Source organism: Trachemys scripta, chromosome 1, assembly GCF_013100865.1.
Source record: "Trachemys scripta elegans isolate TJP31775 chromosome 1, CAS_Tse_1.0, whole genome shotgun sequence".
Lineage (NCBI taxonomy): Eukaryota > Metazoa > Chordata > Testudines > Emydidae > Trachemys > Trachemys scripta.
In genome coordinates, this window is record NC_048298.1 from 104,948,418 (window position 1) to 104,963,892 (window position 15,475).

A 15,475-nucleotide genomic window follows, 5' to 3' on the forward strand; every position below is an offset into this window, starting at 1 on the left:
CAACAGTGAAGCATTGTGAGGCACCCAAGGCTGCAGGGTAGGTTGTGACACAGCCCCTCATTGGTCTGGATTGCATCCCGGAATGTCACAACAAGGTGCAAAGGAAAAGACAATCAGGTGACTGGATTCCAAACATGTGCCCAGGATCAAAGTTTACAGCACCTCATGGACACATCAGAACCCGCTGGTGGACTTCCAAAGACGGCACCGGCTACCAGAGTCTTAATGGATTTTGCACAGGGCACTTTTAAAAAGATACATTTCTAAAGGCAGATCTTCCATGACAGGGCTGTGGCTGCTGAGGAGTAGATTTGCCAAATGGTATCACCAAACAGGAACTCCTCCTCCACACAGACCTAACAGAATGGCCAGTGAACACGTGGCTGAGGCCTTGTTATTACTGTTACTTTTATATAGCCCCAAAAAGTGGCTGGGGCTTTACAGGTGTACTACTCTGACTTCAGCGGTAGAGGGAAAAGGTTCCAGATCTGCTGTTTATGGGTCGTCACGTGGGGCTGGGTAGTCCCATCATGTCTAGTAACTAAATAATAAAACCCTACCACAGCAGCAGTAAGCTACTTATAGCAAATCCTACACAACCTCAAAAATCCCATCCAGTTTAAAGGTGCTTTTATGTGATGTGCCTATAGAAGCAGTGAAACAGTTTCCATTTTGCTATAGATAAACTAGAAAGTAGAAAAATCTCAGGCTCTCAGATCATTCATCTCGTTAACAGTCATTAAACCATCAGCCACTCAAGGCTGCTGCTTTATTTGTTTAAATAGTAAATCATCCCTAGTATAATTCATTTGACTCCAGATTAATCTGACCTTCTGATTCAGGTTGATGGGGTCCATCTGATTTCAGGGTTCACACAGCAACGCACAGTACAGGACTAAGTATTAAAAAGGGTTCTATTTTAGATCCTCTCTCACACACATACCCTGGCTCTCCCTGGGACACGATGCCAACTGTCCCATGAGCCCAAAGTAGCCTAAGCACCAAGTCACTCACCCTCTGTGTTGTTCATCCCTGAGCCCCATAAGATTGCAGGATCCTCTCGGCACTGATAGAGTGCATTCTTCCTTGTACTCAATAGCACAAATAGTGCCTTTTCAAATGCCTGCTTAACCTAACAAGGCCCACCTGTCCAGACTGTTGCAGGACTGACAGCTCATACATTCCCTTCATGGCAAGGCAAATCTTTTACCCCTAAATGAAACTCAGTATTCCCCGATGTGTGCAGGTACATACTCTCCATCACAGTCCTTATGAATTGTTTCATCACACATGCCTGTGTTAACCAACAAAAACCATGGTGTTAGTACCTTTTAGTAAATATTAATCCTTTTAGTCCTCTTCTCCTTTTTATGTATTAAATTCATTCACGTATTAATGATTCTCCCAAAATCCATACGGTATTAACAAAGAGTGTGTTGAATAGTAAGTGCTGGTTTATAACCTGTGAATGACCTATATTTAGGAATTTCATGACTGATTATTGGACTGTACTTCATTATGGAGGGTGCCTCCAAGTGTATGGGAAAACAGATGTACAAAAAAGAAACCCCCTCAAACTACTAAAAGTGTCTACTGGAATATAAGCAGGATTGGGTGATTGACTGGGAACAATTGTTATTGGAGATGTTTTCTGAAATGACGAAATGGGGATCCATTAAAAGATGTTTTTAACTCAGTGGGAAATGCTGTTTGTCCCAGCTGTCAGTAATAATGACCAGATTAGAATTCCCTTTAGTTTACCGATCATGTAAAGATACCATAAAAGAAATTCTATAAGGTAAAATGAAAATGTTAAAATATATCACATAGTGAAATTAATCATAGGAAAGTATTTTTCTTTCCAAAAAGGGGTTTCTTTGTCTCATGCCCTATAAAAAGACAGAGGTTTTGGAAGTTAGATGGAGAGTACAATCTATTGGCATCCCACCAGTTACACAGAAGAAGACACCCAGAAGCCAGCTCTTTACCTTGCACCCAGGGTGGTAATGTATCTATTCTTTCTGTAGTCTGTTTAGTACTGTACTAATCTCTGATTGATAATTTTTGATTAAATAATTCCATTTGATCCTGTTATTTGACAATCTGGAATTGTTATTAAATTTCAACACGCAACAATGGTATCATCATAGAACCATAGGGTTAGAAGGGACCACAAGAGCCATCTAGTCTAACCCCCTGCCAAGATGCAGGATTTGTTGCGTCTAAACCATCCAAGACAGATGGCTATCCAGCCTCCTTTTGAAAACCTCCAGTGAAGGTGCTTCCATGACCACCCTAGGCATCTGTTCCATTGTCCTACTGTTCTTACAGTTAGGAATATATAAATGAAAAACTTCCTAACTAGATGAACAACCAGACAGGAAACCACTGATGCCAATTTTACATGACAGCCTACAACCTGTCTCATGCCTGAGCTACTCACTGCTACTACTTCTATTTTCGTATCACTCATTGTGACAAGAGTGCTCTCTTGGCATAGCGAAAAGACGAATTTTAGGTCAGCTGCCACCCGTGCCTCAATAATAATTCTTTTCTTCGGCAGTTCTAGACTCTCAGAGCAATCTGCGTGGGCCACTCTGACATCCAGCTTCTATGCCTCTTTTCAAATAAAAGTTATCAACAGTACATTGTGAAATGGGGGCCAGTTTAGAAAGCCATGCTAACCACTTCCCATTTCTTTCCTTCCTACCTCTCTAGAAATGGAGCCTTTCTTACAAGCTACACAGGTGTTTGTAAGGAGATAATACAATTACTCAGCAGCCTTCCATTTAACATTTCATGGCAAGAAAGCTCAGTTATTCTTCAGTAGATTGAGCAGGTTCAAAATATGGCCACTAGCTAGCAGAGAGACAACAAAATCAGGAACCAGGGTAACGGGATAAGAATTTTGAATTGATTTGTGTTTAAACTGCAAAAAAAACTAAACAAAATTTTAAAAACCTCAATATCTGAAGATTTCACATCTTATTTTAAATTTTCAAATATATTCTGGGGGTTTTTTTTTTGGGGGGGGGGGGAAGGAAGGAGGGGGAAAGGAGCCATGAATAATTGTGGCTTTTTTAACTGATTAAAGGACCATTTCTGAATGAAAATAGCTCATATTTATCTTTAAAGGGTCCTTTTTTTAGTATAAAAAAGCAAACATTCCAATGTCTCTGGAATGAAAATCAATTTGGATACAAAACTTCATAGAATAGAATATCAGGGTTGGAAGGGACCACAGGAGGTCATCTAGTCCAACCCCCTGCTCAAAGCAGGACCAATCCCCAGACAGATATTTACCCCAGTACCCTAAACAGCCCCCTCAAGGATTGAACTCACAACCCTGGGTTTAACAGGCCAATGCTCAAACCCCTGAACTATCCCTAGCTCAAGTTTTGGAAGCAAAAAGGCCATTTCATGCACAGTTAAATGACCCATAACAAAAGGAATTATAATAGCTAGTGATTAAGGTCCTGGTAATAGCTATTCATACTTGGAAAGAATCCACAGCACAACTATTTCAATTGCTAAAGCAGTGAAGTCTGGCATGGGTTTGAAATAGAAATAGTCCAGTTTCATCCACCATATCCTTTTGATATTAAAAGTGAAATCCTGATGCCAATGAAGTGAATGGGAGTTTTGTTATTGACTTCAGCAAAGTCAGGACTTGATCTTATAGCTTCTCTCTCAGCCCAATCTTAGTGTAAGATAGGGCACAAACTCCCCACAGGCCTCTGTTCCCTTCGCCCCATCCACCCTTTCACTGTTACTTATTTCCCTGTGCCCTCTGGAAACCAGGTGTACGCTGATGGTTAAGCTCCTTAACATTCCCATCACTGAAGCCTTGATATTCACTTATTTTATCAACTGGATTGCAAGCAGCCATGGTCTGTGGTGGCTGTATCTTTCTGCAGTCCTAACAGCTACTTCAGAGGTTTCTAGTGACACAGAATATGGTTTCAACCCTTTGTCTGCCAGGTGTCATCTGAAGTTCATCTTCTATAGGTTGAAGAGAGATAGGAATGAATGGCAGCCCTTAAAACTGTTTGGAGACTAAAAAAGGGATTTATCTGCATCATGTTCAAATTCCTCAGCCTAACCTTTTAAGCTTTGCACAGCTCCATCTCTACCTATATCTCTGCACTCTTTTCCTCCTACGTCCAAACTCAAGATCTTGGTTATGCCCAACTTGATCTCATAACTGCCCCCCTTGATACTGTTTCCCACTCTTAATTTCATGCTTTTCTTCATGTTGCCAGCTGTGCTCGGATCAGAGTTATAGTTCCCATACATTTAGAGTCCTTCCACAGCTGGTCCCCTTGCATCAGCTTCCTGCTCCAGCTTTTGAGTCCGATCACATATTGTTTATATGGAATTAGCTTAAAGTAGGGCTGAACGCTCCTCAGGTCAGAGGCCTCATCTTCTTGCTGGACTATAAAGCACTGAGTCCCCTTATGATATTCTAGGGGAAGATTTTCAATGGCACAAATGGCACCTAACTGCCATTTGTGCCTTTGAAAATCTCCCCCATAAAAACCAGAAATATGTTAAATATAGCAAAATTCACAGCAAAAGTGACAGATGATAGATTATATTGTAAAAAGATCCTGTTACATTGTGACACTTTTATTTTCACCTTTCACCAGTTCATATGCGGCTACATAAAAGGCTAAATAAGCTATTAACCATATTGATTTCTAGAGATACACAGGCCAGCAACCATTCACATAATATATCTGAACTTTGCCATTGATTACTGAAAAATGTTCCTCATGACTATACACCTAGTTAATGAAAATGGAATATGGTCTCTGGTTCAGATTACTGAAAGATTTTAAGAGGCTCTAATCAATTTTGGTTGTTGGGTTTAGTGTACGGGTGCTAGGTAGTGTTGCCGGCCTGTGATATACAGGCGGTCAGATGAGATGATCTGGTGGTCCCTTCTGGCCTTAAACTCTAGGACTACAAATTTTAAATGTCACAAGTCAGAGGCCGTGGGTGGGGAAGACAAAGGACAGGCTTACTTTTGAAAACATTTATTTGCTATTATTTATTTATTTGGATTTAAATAATAATTTTAGGATGCCTAGCTGAGGTTCTAGACCTCACAACACATCATTAATAATACAATGAAGTCTCAGAAGCATTAATGTAATCATTTCAACAGGAACTCAGCCAGCCCGAGACCTCCAGACACTCCTTTCCACCCTTCATTGTTGTGGGAAGTGTACCTTCAGCCCTCTCAGACAGGTGTCTTTTGCATCAGTTTGAGGCTATTTCTGTGTGTGCATGAAAGACAGACAGACGGACACACACACACGCGAGGGTGGGTGGGACAAGTTCCGGAGTCCCACAGCCCTCCCAGAGAAAGCTCTGACGCCCCCCCCCACCCTTTTATAATGAGGAAAATCTAGCACAAGCAGCTTGGCAGACTGTAGTATGGCACATCCTTGCAATAATTCATGTGTTTTTTTTTTAAACTCTGGGATTACTCAATTCACGGCGCTCATAAGAGCCACTGGCTTTTAAATATGTCCTGATTGTTCAAAATACCCTTGCAGGGATTCAGATATTTCTGCCCCGTTGGAAAACTGCTGACCAGACACTCCTACAGTACATGATCAGCATCCTGATTCTGAAACACATGACCAGAACAAGAAACAGAACCCAATCGGAAGAGAGTTCTCAACACAGATGGGGGTTGGAGGTGCATTTTCCTCAAGCAACTTAGCCGCATGGTACCTATAACAGGGCCTGCACTGGAAGAATCCAACAATCTGTTTTCCACACCAGAGAGGTTCAACTGAGTCCAGACCAGAATACTGTGGGGTTATGATGCACTCACAGAAATATTATCTCCAGCATTGTGGAGGAGTGGTTAAACACATTTTTTTAAAACATAGGGAGGCTAATTTTAATTTGTACTTTATGATTTTTTTATTAAGTCTTTTAAAAAACAAGCAAATGACAGCCCCACTTTAAAAAAAGAAGATCTTGGACTTGTATTTGTTTGTTTCTCTAACCCATACAGCACAAGACCATGCTCTTCTCCAATTTCTCTTTGTAAATGGATTATTAAACATACTGGTTGACTATTGGAGAGACAAGGTGGGTGAGGTAATATCTTTTATAGGACCAACTTCTGTTGTTGAAAGAAACAAGCTTTCAAGCTACACAGAGCTCTTCTTAAGGTGTGGGAAAGGTAATCGGAGTGTCACAGTTAAATACAAAGTAGAACAGATTATTAAACATAGGAGTTAACACATGTGGCAAGGGACCATTCAAAATGAAGTGGGTCATTAACAACTCTGCAGTTATAGGACAAATAAGGATTAGTAGGTTACAGATTGTTGTAAAGAAACAGGCCTGGTCTACACTAGGAAATTAGGTTGGTAGAACTATGTCAGTCGGGAGGGGGAGGGTGAAAAATCCATAGCTTTGACCAAAGCAGTTAAACTGACCTAACCCTGGGTGTAGACAGCACAAGGTTGATGGGGGAAATTCTCCTATCAACCTAGCATCTCGGATAGGTGGAGTACCTATACCAACGGAAGAGATTCTCCCATCAGCGTAGGTAGTATCTTCACTGAAGGGATACAGTGGCACTGGTGCACTTGTGCCGCTGTAACGGTTTATGTGTAGACATGCCTACATAAACCCAATATGTCTGAATCCATGATTTCCAGTGTCTAACAAAGTTATGAATTTAAACATCCAAACTCGTCGTTTGAAGGTGTTGTGCAGGTTTCCTTTGAGGATGAGACCTGAGGGGCCAGATATGGAGTGATTGTTTTGTGAAAAGTGATTACCTTTTCCAGATCTGAAGAAGAGCTTTGTATAGCTCGAAACCTCGTCTCTTCCACCAACAGAAGTTGGTTTAAGAAAAGATATTATTTCATCCATCTTGTCTCTCTCATATTCTGGGACCAACACATGGCTACAACAATGCTGCAAACAGCTGGCTGAATATGGCACAGATTGGGAGAGTATGTACTAAACAACTTTCTGAAAACTGAGCAATAAGGCAAAAGCAGCCAGTAACGACTACATTAGCACTTATCAGTTCTGTTATTTTCTACATCCCAAAAACATGGTAGGCATTTCTCTTTCCTGTTTCTACGTATTTGGAATCTGATTCTGCCTACTCTATTTAGATTATGTCTACACAAAGCAGCTTTTAGCAACATGGCTGTGCCGCTACAGCTGTGCTGCTAAAAGGCGCGCAGCATAGCCACTGTTTGTCGGCAGGAGAGAGTTCTCCTGCCGACAAAAAAATTCTCACCCCCAACGAGCAGTGTTAGTGTTGTTGGCAGGCAAGTGTGCCTGCCAACAATGCACTGTTCACACCGGTGCTTGTCATCGGCAAAGCTTTTGTCTTTTTGAGGAGGGGAGGGGGGTGCCTTTTTAACACCTCTGAATGACAAAAGTTTTGTCTTTCATTTGCAAAGTGTCGGTAGTGGAACACGGGACAAAGTCCCGTAGCCACTTAAAGTAGAACAGCACCTCAGTTCTTGACTCCCTATCGATACATAGGACCTAGTATATTAATCTCAATGAGATGTCCATGCCTGGAAAGAGAGAAGCAATGAGCTATGTAAGCAACAGGACACTTCTGGATATGAGGTTGATGTGAGATATGTGCATTCCTCAGGCCAAAGGCCTACACGCACCTGAGAGGTGTAGTTACCTCTAATTGTTACACTTCATTCAGTGTGTCATTATTCTTTTAAGAAAATGGTAAGATTAGGAAATCTGAAGACATGTATTCACTGGAGTCTGTAACCTTAGCTAGCCAGTTTGTTTCCTCCCTAATCCCAACTTTCAAAACATCAACAAACTCATGAACCCTGTACAGTAGAGTAAACAGCAAAGAAGTGGAAGCTCTGGCTAGGGATAGCCAACCCAAAATAATCTGAGTGAGAAAACAGAAAGTGAGAGGAAGAGAGAAAATCATTTGAACAGAAAAGAATGCAAAGAACAGGTATTTATGAGAAGTGCATCTTTCTGCAGATCCTGAACAGTAAGATGAAAACCCTGCTGTGCATTTAAAATGATGAATTGCTGACCTAGTTTTACTTCAAATGCACCTTTTCACACAGTGACTTTTTTCTTTTTAAAAAAGCCACTCCCCCCCCCCTCCCCCCACACAAACTGGGTTGTGATGTCCCTGGGATTGATTACACCAGGATACTCCTGTATTTATAGATACAATGTTATTTTTGTGACTCAGAGCCATACCATTTATCAAACTCAAAGAAAACCTATTCTTAGTCCCATACCCCACCCTCCTCCCTCACCCTCATGAATTTACCTCTTTCAGGTCGTGGACGATAGCAGTGAGCCTCTCATTCTCTGCTTGAACCTTGGTGACCGCTGCCCTGCTCTGTTTCAGCTCATTTTGCATCTCCAAGATCTTCCCTAGGTAATAAGCTTCCTTTGATGCAGACTCCTGCAGGAGAGTCTCTTCACGTGTTTCACCATCTTCAGCCACTTTGCGGTGGATTGAGAATGATTGTCCAAATGCCTGCAAGAGTAAAATAATGGAAGCCTGTAAAAATCTACTCACTGTAGAGGGCAACTCTATCCTGCCATGGGGAATGGACCACATCTGGGACCTCCAAGCTATGACCAACTAAACATTGTATCAGCAGCTTTCCAAGAGATGAGGGTGTGACAGGTTGAGCCCCCTGTCCGGGATGCCACCTGATGTGCTGGGGTCCCACTGGTTCTGCCCATTCCACCAGCCTGGGCTTCCTCACCCTGTCCTAGCTGTGCCAGGCCCTCAAGCCTTCTCCAGCACGCATACACAGGTAGGGACATACCCAGCTGCAAACGGACACAGACAGAGATCAGCTCCGTATGGGAGGAATTAGCTCGGGGATTGCCCAGCACTCACATGGTGTATACCTTCTTTGGGGCATAAAACCAAAATAATATTGTCTTGAACTATATAGAAAGACCTGCACAGTACAAGCTCATAAAAATTTGCCCCCTCAAGTATGAATGGCACAAACTGGGTTTTTAAATAAACAAGAAATTAGATTATTAACTACAAAAGGCAGATTTTAAGTGATTGTAAGGATAGCAAAAAGAACAAAGCAGATTACTGAGCAAATAAAACAAAACCCGCAAACGAAGCTTAATACCCCCAAGAAACAGGTTACAAAATGTAATTTCTCACCCTAAATGTTGTTTTAGGCAAGTTGCAGCGTTTCTGTAGCTTAGAGTTCCAGTTATTTTTCTTTACAGACTGGACCCGTCTCAGCCTGGACTCAACCCCTGCCTTTCCCTTCAGGTGTTTTTAGCAATCTTCCTTCTTGGACTGGGAGGCAATGGAGACAAGTCCTGTTTGCCTTACTCCCCAGCCTTAAATAGAATTTATATAAGGCAAGAACCCTTTGTTTCCAGTGGAAAAATACCAGCAGTGTCCAAGATGGTACTCTGTATCAGGTGACATCATCAGACGACCCTGTAGTGTCAAAGCAACATCCCAGAAAGCTCCTCAGGATGGTGTGAGATTAGTATCTCCAAAGTTCTATTGTCCTTCTTAAATGGTTCATTCAGGCTGACGGGGGAATGCCCACCAGACAGTAGGCATTCTCCCAAGTACACACACAGTTGTAATTGTTACAAAGTCAATATTCCTAACGTCAAATACAGAAATGATACATGCATGTAAATAGGATAAACACATTCAGTAGATCATAGCCTTTTCAACGATACCTCACATGACCCATCTTGCATAAAACATATCTTAGTTATGCCATATTCATATCATAACAATATTTCTATGATGAATATGGGGTGTAATGTCACAGAGGGCCTCACTTAATTTGCATGAAATAAAACACATTGAAGCTGTTGTTGTCTGTAACATAGATGTAGCCCAGAACGAACACAGGTACCACCGTGCAATATTTCATCTTCTTCCAGGCAGTCTCCTCTGAGAGCTAGATAGTGCACTGCTTGCTGAGAAATTCTGTCTTCCTAGGCTCAATATTCTTATTTGTTTTCCATAGCACCTAGGAGAACTATTCATGAACCAGGACCCCATATATTGCTAGGTGCAGGACAAAACACAGAACAGACAGACAGTCCCAGCCCATGGGGCTTACGACATCGGTAGCCATTTGGCCATCACTGAACTACGTGATCTAATATCTGCAAGTGCTCTTTTTCTCTAATTTATATTCAATAGGGTTTTTTTTTTTTAAAGAGTGTACATGGCTAGTAGTGCTCTATACATTGTCTTCCATTTTCAACAGTGCCTTATGATGTGACCCAACTTCAGGCAGTCAGGGGCGCAAAAACAACATGTTAAGGCTCATCACAATTCACAAGAAAGTTGAGAAGACTACATAGGCAATGACCATCTCTATTACTGTACAGCAAAGACGGATGCCACTTTTAAACTCTTACAAAAATAAATCAGAGAGTTTGACAGCATTACCATTTTTATTTGCTTTCTTTTAGCCTCTTCCTCCTGCTTCCCTCCTCGACTCCCTTCTTTTCTATCCCCTATTCCTCTCATGAAGAGAGTATTATTATTTAGGGATGAAAAGAAATTTCTAAAGGAACAGATATTTGCCAAAGCAGCAAAGAGTCCTTGGCTACCCCTTTGATACTAGATATTTGCCAGTTACTCTTTCCCTGCTGCTGGCTTGAGTGATCCCCTTTCTTGCACAGTGGTTAATGAGAGAGATGGTTGCTTTATACAGCTCTAGTTTCGTACTACAGCAGGCCCAGTAGAGATCAGCAGCATAATTTAGCTCGATAAGACAAACAAAAAAGCACATAGTGAAGAAACATCTGCCACTTCATTTTAATTACTGTTAGTCAAAACTGTGGATAACCTACTCAAAACCAATGGAAGTAACCAAGTATAAAGAGCCGCTATCTTAATAGTAGCTAACGCTCTCTCACATTTCTTAACTCGAAAAATGATTCTTGCTTGAAGATGGTAATAGTCTTCCCATTCCAGGGCTGACAAAGGTTATGGAAGAATCTATTCCTCTAATGAAGACCCTCCAAAAAATTTATTTTCTGCTGTACTCATAGCTTCATTCTCAGACTGATCCCCCAAACCCAAAGTATACTAGACAGTTCTTCTTCTTGTAAACAGTACTCTCCTTTACCTTCTTGTTAATAGAAGTGTCATGCCAAATTAAATCCATTGCCTTACTGTTGTTATTTATAGCCTTCTCAGAATACATGCAACATTTTACTGGCATCACAGCTGAAAGAACCCTTGATAATTTCATCGCAAAACTCAGTTCATACCTTTGTACTTTGTAAGTGTGGTTTACTTCAAGGGTATTGTGAAATCAACATTAAAGGATTCTAAATATATTCAATAATATATTAATCCAGCTGTCTCTTCAAAAGGCTGCAAATTCTGAAACAGTAGGAGTCAGCAACTTGCTGGATGGGTTATTTTAAACAAGAGGTTCGATTTAAAATAATGAAACTGTTAATTGTGATTCAGTAAATACACCTATTAATATAACAGTGAGTTAGGAACACTGCTCATAAAGTACATCTTATGAAATAAAAGGTGCATTCAGTGGCTCACTATTGATGATTAAAGGCCTAAGCAATAAAGTGCCTGTCTATCAAAGGGACACAGATACTGTGGTGATGAAAGCTAGAGACAAAAACACATCTTTTAAAAAGTGGAAGTCAACTCTGACTGAGGAAAACAGAAAGGAACAAACTCTGGCAAGTCAAAGTATAATTAGACAAGCCAAAAAAAAAAAAAAAAAAAAAAAATTAAAAAACAACTAGCTAAACAAAAAAAAAAATAAAAAAACAAAAAAAAAAAAAAAAAAAAAAGAATTTGAAGAACAACTAGCTAAAGAAACAAAAACTAACAGCAAAATCTTTTTTAAGAACATCAGAAGAAAGAAACCTGCCAAACAATCAGTGGGGCCACTGGACAATCAAGATGTTAAAGGAGCACTCAAGGAAGACAAGGCTATTGTGGAGAACCTAAATAAATTCGTTGCATCAGTCTTCACTGCAGAAGATATAAGGGAGATTACATCTCAGTCATTCTTTTTAGGTGACAGATCTGAGGAACTGTCCCAGATTGAGTTGTCAGTAGAGGAGATTTTGAAACAAAGTGATAAATTAAATGGTAATACATCACAAGGACCAGATGGTATGCACCCAAGAGTTCTGAAGGAACTCAAATATGAAATTGCAGAACTAGTAGCTGTGGTATGTAACCTATCCATTAAATCAGCCTCTGTACCAGACGACTGGAGGATAGCTAATGTAACGCCGATTTTTTTTTTAAAAGGCTCCAGAGGCAATCCTAGCAATTACAGGCCAATAAGCCTAACTTCAGTACCAGACAAATTTGCTGAAACTATAGTAAAGAACAGTATCAGAGGGGTAGCCATGTTAGTCTGGACCTGTAAAAAGCAACAGAGAGTCCTGTGGCACCTTTAAGACTAACAGATGTATTGGAGCATAAGCTTTCATGGGTGAATACAGCAAAGGCTTTTAAGCAAAGTAAGCCGTCATGGGATAAGAGGGAAGGTCCTCTCATGGATCAGTAACTGGTTAAAAGAACAGCGTGTAGGGATAAATGGTCAGTTTTCACAGTGGAGAGAGGTAAACAGCAGAATCCCACAAGAATCTGTACTAGGGCCAGTGAGATTCAACTTGTTTATAATTGACCTGGAAAAAGGGGTGAACAATGAGTTGGGAAAGTGTGCAGATGGTACAACATTACTCAAGATAGTTAAGTCCCAGGCAGACTGCAAAGAGTTACAAAGTGATCTTGGGTGACTGGACAACAGTGACAGATGAAAATCAATGTTGATAAATGCAAAGTAATGAACATTGGAAAACACAATCGCACCTATACATACAAAATGATGGATTCTAAATTAGCTGTTATCATTCAAGAAAGATCTTGGAGTCGTTGTGAACAGTTCTCTGAAAACATCTGCTTAATGTGCAGCAGCTGTCCAAAAAGCTAAACACAAGGTTAGGAACCATTAGGAAAGGGATCGATAATACAACAGAAAATATCGTAATGCCACTATATAAATCAGTGATACATCCACACCTTGAATAATGAATGCAGTTCTGGGTCTCCCATCTCAAAAAAGATACATTACAATTGGAAAAAATGCAGAAAAAGGCAACAAAAATGATGAAGGGTATGGAACAGCTTCCATACGAGGAGACATTAAAAAAACTGAGATTGTTCAGCTTAAAAACAGATGACTAAGGGGGGATATGATAGAGGTCTATAAAAATCACAAATGGTGTGGAGAAAGTGAATAAGGAAGTGTTACTTACCCCTTCACGTAACACAAGAACCAGAGATCATGCATGGAAATTAATAGGCAGCAAGTTTAAAACATACATAAGGAAGTACTTCTTCACATAATGCACAGTCAACCTGTGGAACTCATTGCCAGGGGATGTTCTGAAGGCCAAAAGTATAACTGGGTTCAAAAAAGAATTAGATAAATTCACTGAAGATAGTCACTGATTAACCTATTAGCCAAGATGGTCAGGGATGCAACCCCATGCTCTGGGTGTCCCTAAACCTCTGACTGCCAGAAGCCAAGACTGCATGACAGGGGATGGATCACTTGATAATTGCCCAGTTCTATTCATTCCCTCTGAAGCATCTGGCACCCACCGCTGTCAGAGGACAAGATACTGGGCTAGCTGGGCCATTGGTCTGATCCAGTATGGCCATTCTTATGTTAGCTATATGTGTATGTAGATAGACATATTTATATGCCACCATCACAGCAGCTGTAGCTGGCAGAGCAAGAGAAGACAACCAGCCCATGAAAAGATGAGAGTGCATGGCCTTGCTACTCAATACCTGTATTACTGGAATCTGAATCCTTCCCATGCTGTCAGATATCACTTAAGGAGACTACTATGGATAAATACCAAAATACATCAGTGGTATCCTTGAGAACATAAGAACGGCCATGCTGGGTCAGACTGATGATCCATCTAGCCCAGTATCCTGTCTTTTGACAGTGTCCAGTGCCAGATGCTTCAGAGAGAGAGTGAACAGAACAAGGCAATTTACTGAGTGATCCATCTGCTGTCATCCAGTCCCAGCTTCTGACAGTCAGAGGTTTAGGGACACCCAGAGCATGGGGTTGTGTCCCTGAGTATCTTGGCTAATAGCCATCAAGGGACCTATCCCTCTCATCAATGAATCTATCCACCCTTCTACATGGGTCATCATGATCCCTTTTCCTAATATTTGATGTCAGGGTGCTATCTTTTTATGTTTGTGGGGTGCATTGAAAGGGGATTTGGGATTTTATTTTTCTTCCCTGAAAACCTTCTCTTGGTTAGCATTTGGCCATAGCAACTTTTAATTTAAAAATAAAAAAATACTGTATTAGACCCCCGGGGGGTTTTGGGCATGAGAAAAATTATACAAACATATTGAATTATTATTTGCTGCACCACATCTAACACACTTTCTGTAATGGTGCTGAAACAATGTCTACACTAGAACTAAGGACATTTAAAATGCAAATGCAAGGCACAGAAGCACAACAGCTGTCATTTCCCCTAGTGTATACAAGTCTGAGGAAGAGGAGGCAACCATTCACAAAAGGATTGTTTCCCCTCTCATCCCCACCCTCCAAAATCCAAGCTATAAATGTTTGTTCCTAAAAGGAATGCAGGACAATTAGCTGCCAAAAATATAGCAGGTCTCTAGTACACGTTTAGGTCTCCACAAAAGCCATGGAATTTTAGCTGCTCAGTGATAGAACCAGCTATTAGCTCGATCTTTTACTGCACTGGTAAATCATTTATCTGGAATCACTTTTTACAAAACCACTAACAGCAAAATTGTGAATTACATTCATCATTAAGAACTGGACTTCTACCAGTCATCTTCAAAACTGTGCCATACTTCACATCCTATAAACTAGTTCTGACACTGTGAGGGCTTTAAGCTTTTTGTCATCACTTCACCCCATTGCCTACCTCCCTACCTCTCACAAAAACGGATATTTCACAACTAGGAAATGTCCAAATAGAATTGAGGTATCCGGCATGAGAATGCAACTGAGCTGATGAGTTTTTATGTACATTTTACAACTCAAAGGGGAGTGATTCCCCTGCTTATGTACACATACGCTAGCTGGAGCAGTGTCACCGCAGTAGCACATGTAGTGGTAGCAGAGATATGGCAGAGCCAGGCTGAGTACAAACCTGAAACCAGTGGATAGGTACTTGGCATGGCTCAGCCGTGCCTTTGCTGCCACTACCCATCCTTCTGTGGCTACGTTGCTATTCATAGTTGCAGCAGCTTGATGAGAACCAAAGCGACTATGTGTATATAAGCAGGGGAGCCACACCCCTCACTCCTACTGTAGACATAGCTATAGTGAGAGAGAAAAAAAGAATTCAGTTTTTTTTTCTTGTGTATTCTAATTTGAACACGTAGTCTGTAAAAATATTTTAT

The 15,475-nt window shown here is 40.8% G+C and overlaps 1 protein-coding gene across 7 annotated transcripts in view; it reads right to left on the reverse strand.

The window, feature by feature from the left end:
• Positions 1 to 15,475, reverse strand: part of BICD1 (BICD cargo adaptor 1) — a 295,717-nt gene that overhangs the window by 143,295 nt on the left and 136,947 nt on the right. For all 7 annotated transcript variants that reach the window (XM_034780066.1, XM_034780076.1, XM_034780072.1 and 4 more), the window contains exon 2: positions 8,315 to 8,527. In XM_034780066.1, coding sequence (XP_034635957.1) covers positions 8,315 to 8,527 — 213 coding nt within the window. The remainder of the gene's footprint in view (positions 1 to 8,314; positions 8,528 to 15,475) is intronic.